A 23,005-nucleotide genomic window follows, 5' to 3' on the forward strand; every position below is an offset into this window, starting at 1 on the left:
ACTCAACCTTTCTCTCAGTATACAGAAATTTAACTACAAATTTAATCAATTAGATATCTCAATATAAGAAAATGAAGCAGAATTTAAACGGTATGTCTGAATTCTTACATGATGAAAAAATGCTGCTGTAGTAAATCTGTGACTCTTTGGGCTTAAATTGTACGAAGTAAATGTGTGAAATACAGAAAACTATAATTTAATTACTTTGGGGTAGTATAAAAGGCCACGAGGAGGTCTTTATCGGTAGGAGCAGTGGGTGAAAACGTGTACATAACTTTTTTCAAAGCCATCCAGTGTACAGAATTGAATTCTTTGCCGACCCACTCTGGCCGTGGGACCTTATGTTTGACAATCCTGCACTAGCTTGTAACATTAAGGTATTTCATAATTTTTTTAAGTGGGTAAATATTTCGCATTGAATTCTTTATTTTAATCTCTTTGTTTACCCGTTTTCATACCCTAGTCCCTATTTCAGCTGCATGTTCAACACAAAGGGGTAAAATTCCTAAAAATACACAACATTATTAAAAATAAATGAGTCATAAATGTGGAGGGCACTGTCTTTCACTTGTCGGGTGATAAATTTCCATTGCCTCTCAGAGCATCGCTGCTTTAGTGTTAGATGGTTGTGTCGCCGCTCTTTGTCCTATTGTTGGATCAGAGGTTCAAATGTTAGCTCTAAGTATAGAGATGTGCACAGCTGTCGTGTCACGCTTTCCACCCTGCCTGTTGTTAAAGCACACAGTAGTAGTGTCTCGTGTCTCTTTAAAAGCGGGTTGCGTAGATCCTTCATGAATGAAGCCACGTGATCCAAACATCATTTGACGTCTGGCGCCTCCGACCATAGACTAAAACAAGCGGGGAAGGAGTGGATATATCTGGAGACCTGCGAGAGAAGGCGTGAGCGGAAAAACATTTCTCCAACTGTCTGTCTTCTCCACACCGGGTCGACGAACCGTCGGCGGACGTCAACCTTTCGAAGCTGCGGGTGGGCGAAAGGCGCCGGTTTGACTTCTGGTGAGTCAGCTTTGTCGAAATCAAAACTGAAATGTCTTCAGAAAGTGCTGAATGTAGAGGTGTTTTGCTGAGTGTGCACGGCCGCCGTCGCTGCCGCTCAGTGCGGGCGCACTGCCGCCTGTCCCGGTGTGCGCTGCCGCCGCCGTCGCCGCCGCTGCTGCTGTTGTTTAAAGGGCATTAGTCTGGCAGTGCTGAATCATCATCATCATCATCATCATCATCATCATCGAGGTCTTTGGTACATGCGCTACTGAAACGCGGTCGGTCGCTCTAGCTGCCACGCACTACCGACCAACCGGTGATTTCATAATAAGACAGACAAAGGGGGCAGGATGAGTGTGGCTGTCAGGCTGAAAAAGAAGTGTCGGAATTAGATGACCGCGCGGAGACGCGGCGGTGCCCGGGGATTCCCTTGTTTTGTGCCTGTTAAATTTCTAAATGTATAGTGTTTACTTAAAGCACCGAAACCCCCCTCGGTAACGGCACATAACCTCAGCTTTTTCTCTGGCTGTGCCTCGCATTTGGAGCGGCGGCAGCGGCGCTCACACAGACCGGACATATCCAGCTGCTGGTTCAGATGTGATATGACCGTTAGTCAGCTGTTTGTTAGCTATGTTGGGATTTAGGGCTCTCATATATGAGCGTCTCGTTTGCTCTCTGGTTGTTTAGCTGTAGGTGGAAATATAAAAATATGTAAAAAAAAAAATTCTTTCTGTTTTTTTTTTTTTTAAAACAAGGCAAAACACGGCTGGCTGTCATGCTGGAGCGTCGATAGCTGTCAGACGCCCAGCGGCTAGCTACAGAGAGAGAGAGAGTATTGTGGCCGAACTGCCCGAGTGACTGTTTTGACATTTGCTTTGTGTCAGCCGCTTCACACAGACAGCCGCTCGCTTCGCGTATCACTCAGCAACAGTGAGTATTTTTTGGCGTTTTAAGGACTTGTACTACCGGGTTTACTCTCATAGAGTCTACTCGGTTTTCCGGCCGCGGTGCTGCTGCTGCTGGTTCACCGGCTTGAGCTAGCGGCAGAGATGCTGATTCATCACAACGTTCGTATTTCTCAACGTTTGCGCGAGCAGAGCGGAGGCACGAGGGAGCCATGGCAACATGGCACCGGCGGCAAGCGGGCGGGCGGACAAAGGTCTGGCGTAGAGGGAAGGAAGGAGGTCTGTTCACGGCGGTGAAATTAGACCTGGTCACGGAGTCGGGGTCAAGGATAGGTGTTTTTAAAATGGTCCTAAATGTGTACATTTTTGTAGTATTCAGCAAACACTAGTTAATTTATGTGCACTGGAGCACGATGTTTGTTATCTAGTGGCTTAACCCCATGATGTTTGAATCCCCCAAGCCTTTGTTTAGGGTTTTTTTCTGATTGCCTAGACTTCGGATGTTTTAAAGCCAAAGTAATTTTAATTAAAATCACATTCTGATAAATTAGGCCACGATACTGACGGCCAGAAGCCATGTGAAGTCAGTGACATTCACCGTTTACGAGCGAAGAGGGGCGAAATAACGGTTAGCGACGTGAAATGGGCGGGTCTACCGTCGAACTTTTCTCAACTTCAACGGTATTTAACGAAGAAGCCACCAATGAGAGCGGAACATGCGGCTGATTGACATTAGAGAGTTACCTAGGTAACCGGAGCTTGGGTCCACTGCATACCAGGGTCAGATACAAAACGAGCGAATGGAGGCGGCTTCAGACCTTATAGAGTTAACCCCTCAACCTTTAGTTCACTTTTTAATAAAATAAATAAATACAGTCTGATTTTGCCAGATTAAAAACAAGAACCTCCTGTGTAAATATCATTAAAAATACAGACACAAATGAAGGCTGAGGGGAAGGACTGATTCCCATGGCGGTTAATGAACCCACACTGAGACGTGTGCTAAAAAAGGAAGCTATAATGCTGTGCAACAGAATTTCCTCTGATTGATCTCTTGCGGATGGGCCATTATCTTCTGCCTATGAGCGCTGCAACTCTTAAACACTGAAGAGTAATAGGGAAGCTCTGTGGGCACAAGAAAAACAGAAACTTCACCCCCCTAATGACTCCATATCAGCAGCTTTAGTTGGAGTCAGCACTCTGCAGAGTGTATCAAAAGTATGTAGTAAGCAAGTTGGCAAGTACTGTAATAGAGGGTCATAATGATGAAACGGTTGTATCAGTATTGGAGAGAAGAGCACCACCACCAACCCTCCCTCTTCACTGTCTTTCTTTCTCACATACACACACACACACACACACACACACACACACACACACACACACACACACACACACACACACACACACACACACACAGATTTTTCCCATTTCCTTTTCTCATTGCATGTACGCACGCACACACACAACCTAGGGGCTAAGCTTTTTATACTTGGTATCAGTATTTAATCAGTGCTTGAAGTGCATTTCTCTGTCAAGTACTTTCCCATCCTTCCCTGGTGTTCGCGGTAATTGAACGCTGACCAATGCTTATGTGTGCAACTTTGCTGATGGTGGCAGAGCGGCGAGGCGCGCAGAGCAAAAGGGGGGGATGAAGGAAGAGGGAGGAAGAATGAGAGATGGGATTTGTGGAGAGATTGAGAACAAGGACCTTTTTGTCTTCAAGGCATTCCCCTGAAAATGCTGAGGCGAAGCAAATGCGCTCTCGCTTGACAGATGGCGTTTTCACTTGTTACTTACCACAGCTAGTTTCTTTGCCTTGTCGTGCGTGTGTGTGAGTGTGTGTATATACATGTGAGAGGTTGCAAAGAAAGCAGGAGATATAAAACACCTACAAGAAGCTAAGATCTTCCTGCTGTAGGGCTGTGTGTGTGTCTGTGCGTATGCCAAGCACCAAGGTTAAAAGCTGTGTGTGAGTTCCTGCCTGCACTGTTGAGGCGTAGAAAGGAGATGTAACAAAGGGAAGTGATTTTACTATCAGTTGGCCATTACAACATTTGGTGCATGGTGGTTGATTGCGTTCTATCTCTTCTTGTCTGTCTTGAAGCCTCGACGAGGAAGGAAGTATATGTGTGTTCATATTAGAGATGGCACGATACCACTTTTTTATGTCCGATACCGATACCGATATCATAAATTTGGATATCTGCCGATACCGATATGAATCCGATATAGTGTGTTTTAATCAACAAAACTGTTTTTTAAAATATCTTGCTGCATTTTGCAAGTCTGCAAGTTCATACTCAAGTTTAAAACAACAACTACACTAAAGCTATTCTGTTATACCTGTATACAAAAAAAATATTTCATAGTTCAGCAATACTGATCAATCTAATAAACTTAGACCTACACCATCCTCCCTATTCTGGTATTTTAAAGAGTACTTAGCGTAAATATTAAGCAACCTAACTAATAGGGTTCCAACTCCCAGCAACAACAAAAAGAAATAAATAAAAAATAAGGAACCACCCCTCACGCTCCACCTCATGATGCTTAATCGACGTAATCAACCTTAATTTGATGCAGTGTGAAAAAAATGCACAGAAATCAATTATTTTTCAAGAAATATTAAATAGATTCAACATCTTTCTTCAACAAAATTGCAGACTGCACAGATGGTACCTTCCCAAAGTAAAAAGTACTATAGCTTACTAGGGTATATATTAGACTTAATAGTCACTATATACAGTAATTGACTTCTATTCATTTTACATCAAATTAAAACTTTGGGTGTCAGATAATTATTTATTAAAAGCTCGACATTTTAAATGAGAATAAGAAAGAAAAGTATGTCTTTGTGCCCCCTTTTCCCTGTTCATGCCCTATCGGCCCCCCTGGCTAAACTTTGCTAGATCCGCCCCTGCACAGTTACCAGCGTCAGCTACGTAGAAAAAGATTCTGGAGTAGAAAGTAATATTAAATAAATTCTAACAACAGCTTATCAAGCTTAAACGTTCTGCTGTTGTTCAGCCGCTGGTTTCCTCTTTCTGGTGCAAAGTGGACCAAAAACAAACAAGAGACACGGACTCGCGACAGAAAAGCCGATCAGCTGATCATTTAAGCAGTGTCACGATTGAAGTAGCAGCCGGAGAGCGAGAGGCAGTCGCTTGTTAAGCTTAACGTGGGAATGCTTTACAAACATTCAGAGATGGACTTACACACTTGCTTTACTTCTCTCGGGGATAACTTTGTCGGAGATGAAATGCCAGGTTGCTAGCGAAGCTCCAAATGCTATCCAGACCACAGGTCCCGCATGCCACAGCCGCTCTATCACGTGATGCATACTGCTCCGACTGCTAACGTTCTGAGGTGAGTTACGGCGTGTTGCAAGTTTTGTGAGGTGCTTTCGTGATATTTAATGGATCGGATTACATTTTTTATTTTTCTCCGATATCCGATCCAGTAATTTAGGTCAGTATCGGACCGATACCGATACGTAATATCGGATCGGTCCATCTCTAGTTCATATACACTGTTTGATGCCCTACGTGTACGGTGGTCAAGGTGTTGAAGCATCATGCAGAGCAGTGATAGTCATAGTAAACAAAGGGCCTCACATGGAACATCTGAATGAAAATATCACACACACATATTGCTGATGAATGTTAAAATCCATTAATTTGGGTAGATATAACAGATTGCCTGAATGTTTTAAATAATCCCAAAACAAGCCTGAGACAACTAGTTCACAACCCCCATGCTTTTATTTTGAAAGCCCAGTCACTACTAAGGTCATTCTGCAGTCCAGTTCAGAACAAGATCTAATGCAGCTGGGGACAGTAGCTCTTGTTCTACTCTGGAGATCCGCTGTTAGCTTGAGGGTCACTCATACTGAACCTGCAGCAGGTGGAGAACGGGTGCTGCTGTGCTCTAACTCACAGAGGCTGCAGAGCAGAACGAGGAGCACCAGCAGCAGTTGAAGTCAGGGTTCCCGTGTGCCTCCTTTCACGCAGTGTTTATTGATTTTTGGGTGGTTGTTTAGTTTTCTTTTAAGGTTGTAGGGAATCGAATTGAGGTGGCCGTTAGGCTCTGCTCATGTGTGATGTAGAGCCTCCTTTGGCTGTGTTTATAAGGAAGGATGATTTACTGAGCTACAACAGGAGTTGGGTATATTCAAGATGGTCAGCACAATCTATAGACAGAGGTTAAAGTGGAATTTGGCAGATGAAAAAGACTGCTTGAATTGCCCAGCACTATCAGCAACACATCGTATGTGGATCCAGTGAAAAAAATTCTAGAGAGACTCTGTGTATTTTCATATATATATTTATATATGTCCTTTAAATTTCCTTTCTGAGCATTTCTTAGCTTCGAAAAATAATCCCTCATCTTCACTGCCTGTCCTTTTTTTTTTTTTTTTTTTCCATCTGTGAGAGTGATGTTATCAAACTTTTGTGGAACTGATATTTTTTCCTAACTGATCAAATGTTCTGAGGCTGTTGCCAACAGCATGCCTCGGTTTTGTTACTAATGCTTAGAACACATATTTTATTTATTGGCTTAGAACTGTAAATCTAGTTTTTCCCTCTAAAATACATCAGCACCTATTAATTTGGTCTTAAACTGAATGTGGACACATTGATGTCAGTACCAAAAGGTTATTTTAGATCCATACCCAGTAACTGTGAACAAAGTCTGAGGACATGATGTTTAATGATGTTTTTGTTCTAAAGTAAAGAATTTTATCTTAAGGTTTTTTTTCATGATTTTTGTATCCATTCTTGCTCTGAGATTGCATTGAAAAAAGAGACTGCACAAAGGCAGCGTTTATTGCAGGGCTACAGCTCTGGATTGCATTAGATTGCACAGGTGTTTCTGATATTGTGTCCACCTCCTCTGTATGTGTGTGTATGTGTGTCTGCGAGGAAGAACGCGGTGTTTGTGAACATAATTTCTAAGTAGTGTTTGCATGTTTATGGTCTTGTTTACTACTGGGAACCATTTCAGAAGTCTTGTTTTGCTTGCAGATTTCTAAAAGAGTGAGAGGGAAGTAAAATGCGATAAGTAAACACGGGAATAAAAGATTGAATTGCAGTGAGAGAGAGGAAGAGAGAAAAGGAAGCAGTGGGGCAGATCAATAGTTGAGTGTTTTTTCTCCACAGTAATGATGAAATATGGTGTAAGCAGATCTGGTGCATAATCATTGCTGTGCTCCACTGTTTTTTTTTTTTTTTTCTTCAGTTTTCTTTTTTGCTTCGATGTGAGTGCGCAGCTTGTCCTTGTGTTATTCTGTCTCCGAGTCTGTGTGTGTGCGTTTAATGTACCCGCCCTCCACAAGTGCTTCGACTGCTTATTTCATAACCTCCCTGAGAACCAGAAAGTGTATGAAAATGAGACAAATCTCATTTCAGCATGTCAAAGGGATTTTTTTATTTTATTTTTTTTAATGGAAAAAAGTTGAAGTTCAGTTTAAGTTGTTGATCTAGATTTCGGTCCTGAATCGATTGTGTCGTGCATTTCAGTGATCGGTGAAGTGATATTGTAGTCTTTGAGTAAAGTTATCAAGTTTTTCCTTTGTGGGCCTTTGGGCTTATTTTGGAGCTTTTAGAGATGCCGCCAGTTAAAAAAAATAACACTCACACATTCATTCCATACCTCACCAGTGATGCAGCCATGAGATATTGTGATTGGCTTGTAGCGGCGAAGATGCAAGGCCCTGGTAACAGAAGTATCCGCACCAGCGGTTGTCTACCAGTTGCATCATCTCTATGCCAACTTGCCGCATTTTTTAACTGCAGTGTGACGATCCCAGGATTGTGGTATGAATTTCTGAAGCTTTAAAACACACACAAACAGAGTGGATCAATGCCAAGGAGCAAAGAGAGGGAACAGAGATACGTGTGCGTTGAATGTGGCACCGGCTTTGCTATCACCTGTGGCATTAAATTATTTCCAAGCAACAATGGTCCTCCGGTGTCTCGACTGAGTTTTCATTTCCCCTCCTCATATTGAAGGCTGGCTTGCAAAGTAAACATCAGACCTATTCTCAAACAAAACAAGTGCATGTTTTAGATCTAATCACCTTCAGAGTGAGCAAATGTAGCTGATGAGGAATTAGCGTTTAGGGCCTGCTGAAGCTATGGAACCTTTGTTTCATTGTATTTTCTGCATCTTTTTTTCGTCTTATAGTCATGAAAAAAAGAAAAAAAATATTATATATATATATATATATATATATATATATATATATATATATTGTTATTAATTCCTTCTCAATCTGTTTGACCTTTTTGTAGAAGCAGCTGACTGCACCTAATGATTATTTTCACCACCAAGTAATGTTACTGCAGTAATCTGTAATTTCTTGTCTGAGCTGTGGTAATGATTTTTCCACAGTCCAAGGTGACATCTTCAAATGCTTTGTTTGTTAGACAGTCCATAACAGATATTAAAGTTAGTTCCACTAATTGCCCTTTTTGGAAATGGGCTTTTTGTCTGTGACTGTCAGATAAATACAAAATAAAAGAGTAGAAAAATCTACTTAAAACTCACTGTTTAGAGTAATCTGAAGTCTGAGCTTTTGGCTCACAGGCTCAAAGAGGCTGTTACTCAGTGCCTGTACAAATATTTTGTATTTATAATGTCATATATACACAAAGAAAAAGTATAATGGGTCCAGTTTTAGCCTGGGAAAAGCTGGAAGATCAGGCTTTTTAAATCAGGAAGTTGTTTCAGCACTATTCACTTCACAATTCTTGGCATTTAATCGTGTTTCTTTAAAGTAGTAGAATTGTTTATGGTTTTTACAAGTGAAGTTTTGTTAGTCATGTGTTGTTTTAAACTGCTGCGTTTAGCAGGAGGATAAATATCAGATTGAAGGGAAGCAGGCAGCACTGCTTCGGTAAAATGTCCACATACTCTGCCCCTCTGTGCGCATTTAAATATATCGTAATACCCATCATACCATCTTAAAGGAAAACCTTAAAATAGTCACGGAGAATGTCGCAGTGCAAAAGAGACCACTGCCCCCGAGTGCACCTCTGTAAACCACAAACATGTCTCCTCCTCCCTGTGGTAAAGGTTTTCTGATGATACTTTCCCATTAATGTGACTGATAATGATGAATGCCTCCCCACAGAGTCGCGCCGTGCTTACTTTGCTCTTGGACTCGAACTTTCTCTTTGTCTCGAGTTTGTATTGCTGACCTGGGATGCACGGCGTCTGGGTGAAATAAACTTATAGTGTCGTTTAACTTATCCCTGTCTCCCTCGCAGCTCTGTTTGTATGCACGCATACACACACACACACACACACACACACACACACACACACACACACACACACACACACACACACACACACACACACACACAGAAATGACTTAACCTGCGCTACATGCTTTCTCTCTTCAAAAAAAAAAAGCACTTATGAAAAAAAGGCGCCAGAGCTCAATTGCCTGACAGTGCAGGTTTTTTTTTGCTTGTGTTGGGAAATTTGTCATCACACTCCGACTTACTACCTGGAATGGGAAAAACGTGTCGACGCCAGGACTTTTTCTCGCCTTTAATAACGCACTTGTCTCACAAACACAGACACACACGCACGCTGCCCCTTTTTAACTCTCAGTAAACTGTGAAAGTGATTCCATATATGTTTATGAGGGGCTAGAACATCAATGTCAAAGTGATTTTAATTACTAATAATGACTTAATTTGTATAACACTTTTTAATACACACAGTGCTTTAAAAAGAGAAATGCGTAAAAAGTGTGCATATGCCAACAAACAGTACATACAAACACACATTCACTGGCAGGGTCCACATCCTCAATTAGATTTGAAAACATGTTTTGTAAGAGAATTGCAGGTTCAATAAGAATAGTTGTTTAGGCTGTGTTTTGAAGAGGACCTCAGTGGAAACTCAAGCTCCCAGGTGAGGCAGATCCACATGTGCTAAGGAGGGGTATGTGAGATGAGAAAGTGGATGAGGGTGGGGCACGAACTACTCCTGGCATTCAGAAAATGATCTTGAATTCAAGAATGGTTACATACAGGCAATGGTGTGAACCACAGCAGAAAAGTAAGGGCAAAATTTAAACTAACCTATGGAAATTAGTTGTGTTAACAACTCTGCCTCCAGCACCAGCTTAAAAAAACCAGAGAGCTGAAGGAAACGTACATTTTTTTTGAACGCCAGCAGTTGTGACGTTACTTTCGATGTACGGTGTCATACGCTCATGTCACAATGCTTCTTTTTTTTTTTTTTTTCTTCAAAAGTTGGAGTAACTACAATTTTTTTCTGACTCTGGTGGGCTGAGTTGAACCATTTTGCAGACCGGTTATGGCCCCCAGGCCACATGTTTGACACCCTTGGTCTAGACTCCTCTTCTCCATGACTTTTCCTGTGTTTTCTCCATCTCCTCATTCTGTCTGTGTTATCATGCTTATTTCACGCTCTGCATAACCTCCAGTTAATAGCTTCCTTTCCTAAAACACACACGCGCACACACACTCTCAAACACACATAGCCCATACTAGTGACTTCTCTCCTTGTCACTCCTCAGCTCCTCAGACCCAAGGTCCTGTATCGCTGCTCCTCCCTTTTCTCTACACACAGGTTGCCATTATCTCTGATCTGATTCCTAATTCTCAATCAGACTCCACACAGAGCTCATCGTTAATTATTTACCGACTCCCTCACCATCTTCGGCCCACACGGGATCAATGAGAGCTACTCGCTCTGTTTTTTAACAAACCCAAGGTGGACTGCTGCCAGGAGCTGAGTTTTGTAGCTGTCTGAGGTTTCAATTCACTCTCCCTACGTTTTGCTTCCTTTATGTCTTTCTGTCATGTCCTCTCTACGACCTACTGTGCGCGTCTACTGCTTCACTCAGCTGCCATCCTTTGTGTTTCCCCCCCGCTATTGCTTAGAGAAATGCCTGAAGGAGAAGACACAGTTAAAGCAGTTGTTATTGTCGGATTATTCAATAAACGCAGCAATGCCACTGCATCACAAATGACTTGTGACTCTTACAATCTATTCTTGATCATTGGCTATATATGCTCACTTGTTTATGTGCGCAAACACCCACTTGTCGCAGCCCCCGGGTCATTTTTGGAGCGCCTAATCTGGCCATTTATTTTCCACTGTGTGTGTCTGCAGCAGGCCACCGGCTCTTAAATAGCAAGTCTCTTTCTAAGAAATTCCTCTCTGTGTGGCAGTAGAGGCCGGGGCAAAAGGTTCTCGCAAACAAGATTAATTAGAGCTCTGTCTGAAGCCAGCCGCACAAAGAGAGTTCATCATCCTGTTTGTCTGCGAGAGAAAGCAGTCTATGTCTCATCATGCTGTGTCCTTTGTTCTTTTTAATCTATCTTTATTAGCCCCATGATCACATCCTGCTGCACTATTACCCTGGTTTTCATCCTGGGTGCAAGACAGAATGATAAAAAATAAAAGTCAATGGCAAAACTAAAATTAGGAAGCTTGATTACCAGCAAGTAAGAAGATCTTACGTGTAATGTCATGGCATAAAAGAAAATCATTGCAAATGCATTGAGGTGATTTAAAGGTGACTACTGGGAGGCTGACCTCCTCAGGCAGGTTGTTCCAGTGCAGAGGGGTCCTGATGCCAAAAGCACAGTCACCTTTAAGCAGTGATTATATTCTGCTGCAGCGTGGGCAGCTGGAGACACTACGGTTGACTTGTAACTCATTTCATAGTTCTTTGAAGCCAACTACACATGCATAGTTGGTGCAATGTCAAGTCAAATCTCTGCAGACGAGTCTGCATAGTCATGCAAATCGGACAGACATGTGGAAGTACACTAAAAACCTTATCCTGACAAAATACACATCGCCTGGACCCTAATAGCCTAATGAATGTGAAAATTGTAAAACGCCTGTTCATGTGGTTAAGCGACCCTAGCCCCCTTGAAAAGGTAGGCCTGAGACAGCGCATGACTATCTCAATAAAAATCTCTTTAACTTACTAACAAATACTTTGACACTATGAAACTGTTTCCGCAATGAATCCACAAAATGCATAAAATTATTAAAAAATTATGAAGCTCTGCAAGACTGATGTCGGAAATGTGTGTCGAAGGAGAGCAAAAACGTGCCTCTTCCCAGTAGATCATGCAGTCATGAGTAAAGCCAGGAAAGTTGGACCCAGTAATCTAATAGTTCACATCGAATGTGAAGTGAAGTTTTGCCTAGCATCACGGCAGCAACCTGGTTGAGCTTTGGTCATACGCGGATCGTTCTCTAAATGTTATAACTGTGCGCTGTCACCAGGGGGCGCTGTCAAAAACGACCTGCCTGTAAGTTATTCTCGTTCTTTATTGTGATGTTGTTGGTTATTCAGCTTAGCTCCTTCTATTTAACAGAGAGAAGTTAAAAGAAACAAAGAACTTCTCTGTAGTGAAGTGAAACTGAGTGTTAAAAACAACAGTATTTTCTATGCTTCTATCTTTGTTTTGAACTCTGCTGCCACTTCCTTTTCTGTTCAAGTAAACTTTTCAACCAGTCCACAGTCTACCTTTGCATAGCATCATTGCCGTCAGATGTGCTGTTGAATACGTAGGTTGCTTGCATGCTTATAATACTTCACTATGCATAGCCAATGGAAACACAGTGTTATGAATACAGTCAACTGGAAAAATGATAAATATTTGCCTCTAGCAGGCAACCGGATAAGGAGGAATCAAGGCTCATACAGGGATCAACGTGTCTCTTATGCAGGGAACAAAAGAAAAAGGCCTGAATGAAGGAGGATATGTCAGGTTACTTTTCTCCCAATCAAGAATGTTTAATTTCATTTTGCTGTAATCAATAAAAAGGGTAGTATAAAATTATTCTTGAACCCACAAGGACATCCAGAGGGCGGTTAACTTCTATCATCGCCACTTTTGTTGTGGAAATTTTTTTGTTGAGAAAGACGGTCAGCCGACAGATAGTTGTCGCTGAAATGTTTGCCCGGGGAGTTGCAATATGAGCCTTGGGGAAAATAAATGCTTGAATTTATTTTATTTTTTTTCCCCAAGTCTGAGTGTGGATGTATTGGTTTTATTATTAATAGCTCTTATTTGCAAGACTATCCCCCTGTCCCTTCTGTGGGATTTGATTTGTCAACAGGAAGAGATGTGAAGTCTTTTCTTTATTTTGTGTGTTAAAGAAGGTTGAGGGGAGAGGGAGGTGGTCAGCAGTGGTTTCATTGCATTGGATCAGCTTCAGAACTTTTCTAATTGGAGGTTTTAGTTGTGGTCGTTGCTGAGTTCAGGGTTTTTGGGGGGGGCTTTATCCCCCTACTCGTCCTCCTCCTCTCTCTCCCCCACTCTCTGTACTCCACAGCTAAGCTCTTACAAATGTGTTGAGGATGCATTTTCACCGAAATGCTTTCCCACCCCCCCTTCCTCCTCTGTCCTTCTCCTCCTCCTGCTCCTCCCTATTCGCTTGCTTCTCTTTTTCTTCTCTTCTTTCTCCCTTGTCATTTGCACCCCCCCTCGTCTCCTCACACCCTGTCCTCTCTCCATACTCAGCATTTTTCTCGGCTGTGGGTGTGATGTCTCTGTGTAACGCTAATCAGCTCTGGAGACGTCAGCATTCTTTCAGTCCTCCTTCACCACCAGCGCCCCTCTCCTCTTCCTCCTCCTCTTCTTTTCTGTCTTCACCTTGCTATCTTTTTTCTCCCTCCTGACTTTCTCATCTTTTTTTTTTTTTTTGCCTTCCAACCATATTCTACTCATCTTCACCACTTCTCAGCTCTTCTGCCATCCCTGTCCTCACATCCCGTCCTCCGTGTTTGTGTGTGTTGTCTCTCTGCTGTAACCGTAAGCAGCTCTGCTCTTGAGTCGTCAGCGTTCTTTCAGTTGCTCCATAAAAATACAGCCTGCCACAGCAAAAAAAAAAAAAAAAAAGCTCTGTTGTAGCAACAGTGGCTGTGGCATTGACCACACCGCAGCGATCACCTAACAAGCATGATGGGAAGGACACCTCTGGCCCTTTGTGTTTGTGTGTCCACCCAAGATGAATGGCGATGCCTTTGCTCAGCAGATGATCCTCAACCTGGGTGACTTACAGATGCCCCAAAAAGACACAGTTTGTTGCAGTTTTATCCTCTGGTCTTAGTCAGTTTTTTGAAATTTGTTGTTGTTGTCTAACCATGATGGATTAGGACATACAGGTTTTTGTTTTGTGTTGCTTCTGTAAAGGTGACACAAGGTAACGCAGACTCTGATTTACCTGTTTGCAGATAAATTATGCTTATGTATGCAGTCACCCTCAAAGAGCCAATTAATTAATGCTGAGCGCTGCACCCAAAATTTTTATCACTGTTTTTTTCTAGTGGTTTTGCAGTTTTACACACTTTTTTTTCCAGGTGTAAACAGAATGTTAAAACAAACAAACAAACAAAAAAAAAACATTAAAAAAAGTAAAGTGATGAAGTTCTGGGGGTTTATACTGTGTCTTTTGACACTGCTTGTAATTCCTCAGTGTTTGGTTACGGTTTATAAATCTGATTACATTCGGTGGTGTTGTGATAGAGCAGAATGATTCAAGAATAGACCTGGCACCTTTTTGGAAATTAATTGGCATTTATAAAGTGGAAAACTGATTTATAAATGTCTATGAGCCACAAATTTATAGCCAACACAGGATCACCAGTTAACCTAACTGCTTTGAATTGTGGGAGGATGCCAGTACACTCCACACAGAAACACTCCAGCTGCCCTAAAGATTCAAACAAGGAACCTTCTTACTGTGACTTGATGGTGCTAACCACTGCACCACCATGCCAACCTTTTATGTTGCGTATATAAACATCTAAAGTGCCTTTTAAAGTGCTTTTAATTACGACGTTAAATATGGTATCAAACCTCTGCAGTATGCGAGTACGACATTGTTTAAAACACTTGTGTACTCGCAGTCAACCATTTTGCATGTGTGTTTTATTGTGCCCCGCTGGCATAGCAGCAGGGTAGTGTGTGTGTGTGTGTGTGTGTGTGTGTGTGTGTGTGTGTGTGTGTGTGTGTGTGTGTGTGTGTTTGGCAGCATGCTTTTTGTTTCTATGTAGATGGAGGATGGGGGGGTTTGGGCACAAGGGAAATAAACCAGTGCCTGTCAGGGAAACAGCCCCCTTTATGCCCCCTCTGTTTGCATCAACCCAACCCCCAGCAGCTAACCTCAGTCTTCATGTCTTTGATTCATCTTTTGTGCGAGCGTGCACCTCAGCTGTGGGAGGCTGCATCCTAAAAAAACAGAAGAGTGCAGCGGCACATTCAGCTCTCAAGAAGAAGCTCTTTAATAAAAGATTGTGTTTAACTGACTGATCGTAACTCATTAAGAAGAACCTTAAGTGCTGAAGTCAAATGCTTTAAATGAAGCTGTGCCATTTCTCCATCGGATTAAGCCTCGCATGTTATTGCGCGTTTTTTGTTGTTGTTGTTTTTCACTCTTCACCACTTCCTTGAGTTTTAAACTGTTTTTTTGTTTTTTTTTTAACTTGCTGTGCATTTGACATGTTTTTTTGTGTGTGTGTGCATGCATAATTATTTGTATGTTTTTCTTTGATCTGCAGCTATTTATATCTGTAGGATTTGTGGCAGTGCATGCACAAACACTGAAGCCCCCTCACAAACAGACAGGCAGGCAGTGATGCGTTGTGAGGGAGGCTCACTAACACATTTGGTGTCTTTTGATAGAAAAAATGGAAAGAGTCGTGTTGCCCGGTATCATTTAAATGTCATCACACCTAAGAAAGGTGTGATAACGCCTTCGTAGAAATTAGTCCAGTGAGAAAAGTTTCCACCTGACCCCCTCAGAATAGCTTTATTATAATGAAATGATGCAAACCACCATACTGTGAAACTGTTACGTTTGAGTTACAGGCCCTCAGAGTGCATAGGGGTGGATCTAAAGCTGTTTTGTTTTCCAGCATATTTGAGCCCTCATAACTAAGAGTACATGAAATAACCACATAAGACAGGACTGAAAAACACATTTAAGCGTTGTTGAAAACTGCAACCAAATCCATTTTATAACCACTCCAAATGATTCTAGTCTAAATGAAAACATTTTTTTCTATAACTTTAAGCATCAATAGCAGGGGATATATCATAGACCCTGGATCTTTGATCTGTTTTCTGATAATTCACTGGAGAAAACTTCTTCAAAAAGTACATCTTAGGGTAAACTTTCAACTTATAACACCATATGATGGGATAGGTGGCTGGTCAAAATATGAAAGGTCTCCTTTGTTACAAGGCTAATCTTTTATCTTGGATTCTTTCTGAGTCATCCAGGGTACCAGTTCTTGTTTCTGTTATTCTACGTTGTCTTCTTCTTTCGGCTGCTCTCCTACATCATAGACCTAAAATTCCAACTTCTACAACAACGACTTCTGAGGTAAATGAAAGGCAGCATTCATCTGTGATATATCCCGTGACAATAATGCTCAACGTTAATAAAGAAACCTTTCTGGATTGTGACACTTTGAGGTTTGTTTGATTTTTTTTTTTTTTTGTGTGTGTGTGTGTGTGTGTGTGTGCGTGTGTGTGTGTGTGATTTGGGGGCTTTAAGACTGATGTAAATTTTTACATCGTCCATTGCTTTGTAAGGTCCCCTTGTGAGGCTTTAATCTGAGAATTATTGCCATTGCTGTCTCTGTTTTTAAAATGGATATGATGACTTCGGGCTTGATTTGACTCTGAATCTGAGGGATGCTGCATGCTCATTGGCTAATGACTCGTGATTGACAACCATATCTTGTATTGTCCTCCCCTTAAAGGGAAGAAGGGAAGAACAAAAAGTCAAGAGAGGAGAGCAGAAATTTGTGTTGCAGGAGAGAAGGGAGGGAGTGAGATCCGGAATCTGCTGCGTCGTCATGACTGGTCTCATGATGATCGCTCAGCACCAGCTACAATAGCCGCCCTTTATGAACACACACAAACACACAGGTCACCAAACAAAGATTCTCATTGAGAGCTTGCGGAGATGCTCATCATGGAGCCGTGCGCTCTAAGGGCTGATCTCATCCTTTGCGTTTCCACGCTCGGTCTTTGTTGACTTCTGATTCACACATTTGTATCTCCATTCTTTTTTGTCTCGTTTCCACTTTGGTGCAAAGGCATCAATGATTTCATTTTTATCCCCAGTAGGTGTAGGTCTATATCTGTTTTCTGCTCATCTTTGGTACGGAGAATGTGTGTGTGCGTGCGTGTGTGTGTGTGCGTGCGTGTGTGTTTGTGTGGACGTTCTAACAGTTGGTTTTCCCCTGGAGTCCTTCCCACAGTTTTTACCACTTCCTCTTCACTCACACTCATTTCATTCCTATTGGCAGAAAGCCAGCCAATAAGAGCGCAACAACACAAAGGTAGTGGGCAATGTCAGTGTAACCACAAGGAAACAGGAAGTCAGGAAAATTCTAAGAAAAGTTTCTGTCACTTTCACTCATACAATCTCACCCCGATACAACAGTGGAACATGCTCCCACAACATAGTAGATATAGATTTACCATGTCTCCACTCCTCTTGGTAGGTATTGGTTTGCAATTTTTTTTTAATTGACTGTTAGAAGAGAGGGTGTCCTTAAACACAGTTTATTTTAATGTTTTTTTTCTGTGATGTTTCTCTGCTTATGTTTTGTGCTCTCCTGCATCTCCACAGGTTCATTCAGAAGAGCAAGGCTCTTGTGGCATGACGACGACTAACAAAGGAAATAAAGCCTTGAAGGTAAGCAGGTGCATGTTTCAATTTTATTTTAGTTATACAGGGTAAGCTGTTGGGTAAGTTAAAAACCCTACAATATTCTAGAGAAATGAAACAATCAGATGGTCCACTAACAGCAGGAACTTTGGGAAGAGAAAACTTTTAACGGGAGACCTCTAGCAGAACCAGGCCCAGAAAGGAGTAGACATCTGCCCTTAAAGGTCGGAGAATGAGCGGAAAGAGAAGAGAAAAAAGAAAAGGACACAGAGCCCATAACAACATACGGGAAAAACACAAAGTAGTAGATTAAAGATAATGATATGCAGCAGTGGCATATAAATGCATGGCAGTGGGAAGAAGTGCTCAGGTCACGGGAAGTCCCCAGCAGCCTGAACCTATGACGGCATAACTAAGGGATGCTGATACACCAGTAAATACTCATTTCATATTTATTCACAATGCCATTTATATTGTAAGGGAAAAACCCCAAGATATTAGAGAGACAATCCCATATGAGGTGGTGATGGCAGAGAGGAAGAACGACTTTTAACAGGAAGTTGACTGTGGCAGAACAAAGCTCAAGGAGGGGCCGTTATCTGCTGAGATTGGGTGAGGGGAAGCAGAGAAAAAAGGAAAGCATCAAAATCAATACCCCTATGCCTAATGGACAATTTTGTCTTCTTATGCTTCTCCTTTAGTGATTACCTACCCCAAACTCAGTACAGTTTGAGGTCAAAGATCAAATGAGAAAAGAAAACTTTCTCAGAGGACCGCAGAATTTAAAAAATGCCCATCTGAAGCCAAAATGATGCTAGAAGGAAGGCACACCTCTGGGCTTTTTGAAATGCCTCTGGGCAGTCATTTTAAAGGATTATGTAAATGAACTTGAATTTAAATAAGCAGATGGGAAGGTGAGGAGGGAAAAGAAGAGACAAAAAGAGAGCGCAGAGATATCACAGACAAGGAGAACAAAACACAAACTACAGAGTAGAGAAGAAAAACATCATTCACATGTTGTAGCGGGATAAACACACGAGGCATGAAAAACATGCTCAATGCTGGGAAGTCCCCCCAGCAGCCTGACTCTCACGGCATAACTAAGGGATGGTTCAGGATCACCTGATCCAGTCCTGGGATCTGGGAGCTGGTTACATGGGAGAGGGACCTCCTATACTACTTCTAAAAACTCTTCTTTGAATTTATCCAAAATAAAATGACTAAAACCATTAAACACAACCTGTGACAAAATAATTAAACATCTAAATGTAATTGAATAAGGAGCTTGAAAAGAAACACACACGTGTGGTATTCATATCTGGTGGGGACATCGAATTGACATAATGCTTTCCCTAGCCTCTCACCCTAACCCTAACCATCAAAAATGAGTCCCTAACCCTTACTAATCCTTACTAGCTCTCACTAAAAAACATTTTGAGTCTCAAAAATGCCTTCAAACTTATGGGGACCAGGATTCTGGTCCCCATAAGGGCTGCTGGTATAGTGAACTTCTCATTTTTGGTCCCCACAAAGATAGGAATACATAGTCTCTCTCACACACACACACGAAGTTCTCTGCTGCTTGTCCAGGACGTGGTGCAGAGGGTGATCTGGGTCCATTTATGTCTGTTGCCATTCACCACAGTCATCTGCTGACCTTTGCATCAGCTGATGGAGGAATCCAAACTGTGATGATTAAATCAAAGTTTAACTCTGAATTCATGCAGTAATGAAGGGGTTTTTGTTTTTTTGTTTATTAAATCTTTCCAGTGCTACATGTACTCATTTGTGTTTTTGTACTAGAAATATTTTCCCGTTTTAAAGCATGACAAAGTCTACATTTGCAGGCTTGAGGGTTTGGTGGTGGAGGGAATGACTTCGCCTCTTAACTGAGGCCTGAGTCATCATATGTGGTAACCCTAACCCAGTAGTTTGGAGAAAGCAAAACAGTGCATGGTAGGATGATTATTTTCTTTGTTCCCTGATTGTCAACACTTAGGATAACAATTTAATAAAAAACTCCAAGGGCCAGAGTTTGTTGGGGTTAAGCTTGGGTTCTTCAGGATTTAGAAATCGGTAAACCACAAACCACTGTTTGAAATGTGGATGGTTAAATCATGTCACAGATTTAACACGTGAATTATTTTCAATATGTTGTTAACCAAGCCACCTTTAATGGTAATTAAGTTTAGAGAAAGGTCATGGTTTGGCTTAAAGCACAACAGCTGCCACTTCTTCTAAATCTCGGTTTTCTGGGTTGGCAGGGTGACACGTGGCCACTGGAGAGTCTGATACAGGTCTGAATGTTCAGGCCACATAAACATTTCCTGGCAGTAACAGATAATATGAGGTCTTAAAGGTGTCAGGCGGGGCTTTTTACAGTCAACTCATTGCTGCTTTCTCTCTCTCACTTCTCTCTTTTTCCTGTGTCCTGCAGGTGAAGCGTGAGCCGGGCGAGAATGGCACCAGCCTCACAGACGAGGAGCTGGTGACCATGTCGGTGCGGGAGCTGAACCAGCACCTCCGAGGGCTCACCAAAGAAGAGATCCTGCAACTGAAACAGCGGCGGCGCACCCTGAAGAATCGTGGCTACGCCGCCAGCTGCCGGGTGAAGCGTGTCACCCAGAAGGAGGAGTTGGAGAAGCAGAAGGCTCAGCTGCAGCAGGAGGTGGACAAACTGGCCAATGAGAATGCTTCGATGCGCGTTGAGCTGGACGCTCTGAGGTCTAAGTACGAGGCGTTACAGACCTTCGCCAGGACTGTGGCACGAAGCCCCACTGTCGGGGTCGGGGTCAGGGCTGGAGGGGGAGGGGGAGGGGTGGCGTCATCGGTCATCGGTCCGCTCATCCCAGGGAAGGTGGCGACGGCGACGAGCGTGATTACAATAGTGAAGTCAAAAACAGACGCACGGTCTTGAGGGAAGGGAAGGGAGATGAAGGTGCATCAGGATGGAGCTTAGCTGCATCTGAGTCAATCTTCCCCTCTGCCGGACTCCTCCTCCATCTGCACTGACAGACAAACAGCCGGGCGGCCTCGCTTGCATCGCCACGGCACGCTCCTGTCACGTTATCACTTCTGATCAGTGCAGATGAAGGAAAGGATGGAAGCGGAGGAGAACTCTTGTACCAATGCAGGACAAATACACAGGGTTCCTATGGGCACTGAAGACCCGGAAATCCCAAATAATATGAAAACTGTCTTATTCCTGATCAAGAAAATAATCTGACATTTGTAAATACTCAAAATGAGAAAATTCCAACAGTTTTTATTTGGTTTTCGGTGCTCAGTGCTGGTGAATCTCTTTTTAAGTACATAATAACCATGTCACGAATTTGCACACAGATTTGAAGAGGTGCCTGATCGAAATAAAATGTATAAAATTGAAATTTGGTACATCATCAAACAATCCTAAACACACATGAGAATCAGAGCATTTATTCTTGATTAGTTCTATGGAAATCATTGAATTTAATGTGACCTGCTGATTTGAGTGGCTGCAGAGAGGCCCCATCTTGTTCCACCTAGCCAAGAACTTTTTTCAGAAAAGTACTATAGAAGATATATATATTATACAATGGTGGTAACTGTATTTCTACTGTTTTGTACTGTGTTGTCATTCACATGAGGTCCAAGGTGTATTCTCTGTGTGTGAATTGTTATATATCAGGAATTCTGTGAAATTCTGTGGCGCGTGTTCGTTTTGGTATTGCTATATTTGGGTAGCTGTATTTTTACTTTGTTTTTCTTATGGTCTTTTTACTTTCAAGTCACACTCTCGCGTTCTCTTACCTACTCTTTTCTCTGTCCTTCGATTTTTCAACTCCAACTGGCTTCCATTATTACATGCAGTACTTCCTGAATTTTATGAAAGGAGGAGGGGAAAAGGAGGCAATTAATATTTACCAAAACATATTATAGGAAAAGGAGATGACGTTATTTAATTCGCTGACCTTATTTTAGTGTGGGAATTTTCAGGGAAATGGTCATATGAAGATAAAAGCCTCTTTGAGTTTTGCTTCAAAGTTGATTATTCAAGACATTTGGAAGGGCAAGTGCCTTTTCCTCCTAGTGATATGCATAGAGAAGAAGTCAAAAGGATAACTGATGAACAAATAATATGATAACTTGTGGAAGGATGGTGGAGATTCAGTGTAGATGTGTTGCGTATGCTTGTGCTTTATAGCATAAACTGACCAATCAGGAGTCAGCTAGTGACAGCATTGAACTCTTCCCGTACACTGTTATTTAAGCTGTGTAATAGCACGTAAGGACGATGATGATTATTAACAGTTATGTACCTTGGCAAGTCATTTGTTTAAAGTGGACCTATTCTGCTCGTTTGCATCTCTATATTTTTATTCTTAGACTCTAGAGAAGCTTTGCATAAGTCTCAGTGCAAAATGATCCCTATTTATTCAACACTAGTCCTTGATGCAGCCCTTCAGGTCATTTCTGTGTCTGACATGAGCTGCTTTAGCTCTTCACCCTTTTAAGGCAACCTTCTGGTAAGCAGAAGGATTGACAATGAGTTGAGAACATTCAAAACATGGTTTCATAGAGTGGCTTTGCATGATTCAGAGTTGAAATAATGCTTGTTTATCTGATACTGGTCCTTTATGCAGCCCTTCAGTTCAGTTATAGCTCCATTCCCTTTTCATTTAGGCTGTATTCTGATTGGCTGCTAATCCTAAATAGAAGATCTTTGTCTGTACTCACAGTCCAAACTATGTCCCTGAAATTACCAGGGGAATCTGCTCTCACTGACATCATACTGGGCCAGAAGTAGAAAAACAGTCTAAAGCTGAGCCTTCTCGTCTGTGCGTTTCACTCACAGGTTGTTTTTTTTTCTATTTGTTATTTGTCCATGATAATGTATACATATGTAGAAAGAAAGGAAAAGCACAATAGGTCCTCTTTAAGTGAAAAGAAAAAGGGAGATTAGCAACAAAAAAAAAAAAGAGCCTGAATTTTATTCTTGCTTTTTTTTTTTCTTTTCTTTTTTTTGGTCTTGTTTTGGGGTTTTTTTGCATAAAATACATTTGTCTGTTATAAACAAAGTCTGCTGTAGGTTACAACACCTGCAGGAAAACCTTTGCCTCATATCAGAGCAATTTGGGTTGCACTTTTCTTTTCTTGTTTTTACCCGCAAAACTTACAACTGCAAACTGCAACTGTGATTTCTGACAGTGCAGTCAGCGGGCATGGGTGACAAACATTTCTCTGAATTTCACATATTTCACGCGGGCTTTACCATAAAAAGTAGTCTTACGTGGTGTTCTATACTTAAAGAATCTTTGTCTATGTATGGTGGAGTCTGGATTTTTATAAAGACAATTATCTTTGCATTGTTTGTAATGACATGTATAAAAAAACAAAACAAAAAAAAGGTATAACAAAAT

The 23,005-nt window shown here is 41.8% G+C and overlaps 1 protein-coding gene across 3 annotated transcripts; it reads left to right on the forward strand.

The window, feature by feature from the left end:
- The first annotated feature begins 127 nt into the window (after positions 1-127).
- On the forward strand, positions 128-22,537 carry mafgb (v-maf avian musculoaponeurotic fibrosarcoma oncogene homolog Gb). 3 transcript variants are annotated; one of them, XM_026170149.1, is made up of 3 exons: positions 128-1,017; positions 17,568-17,633; positions 20,044-22,537. In XM_026170149.1, exons 2-3 carry the CDS (start codon positions 17,598-17,600, stop codon positions 20,521-20,523), a joined length of 516 nt encoding a protein of 171 aa, XP_026025934.1. In that variant the 5' UTR covers positions 128-1,017; positions 17,568-17,597; the 3' UTR covers positions 20,524-22,537. The 3 variants fall into 3 exon arrangements, with proteins under 3 accessions (XP_026025934.1, XP_026025935.1, XP_026025936.1); XM_026170150.1 differs by lacking the exon at positions 128-1,017 and adding an exon at positions 1,026-1,929; XM_026170151.1 differs by lacking the exon at positions 128-1,017 and adding an exon at positions 16,987-17,435.
- The last annotated feature ends 468 nt before the right edge of the window (positions 22,538-23,005 follow it).

Source organism: Astatotilapia calliptera, chromosome 6, assembly GCF_900246225.1.
Source record: "Astatotilapia calliptera chromosome 6, fAstCal1.2, whole genome shotgun sequence".
In the NCBI taxonomy this organism is placed as follows: domain Eukaryota; kingdom Metazoa; phylum Chordata; class Actinopteri; order Cichliformes; family Cichlidae; genus Astatotilapia; species Astatotilapia calliptera.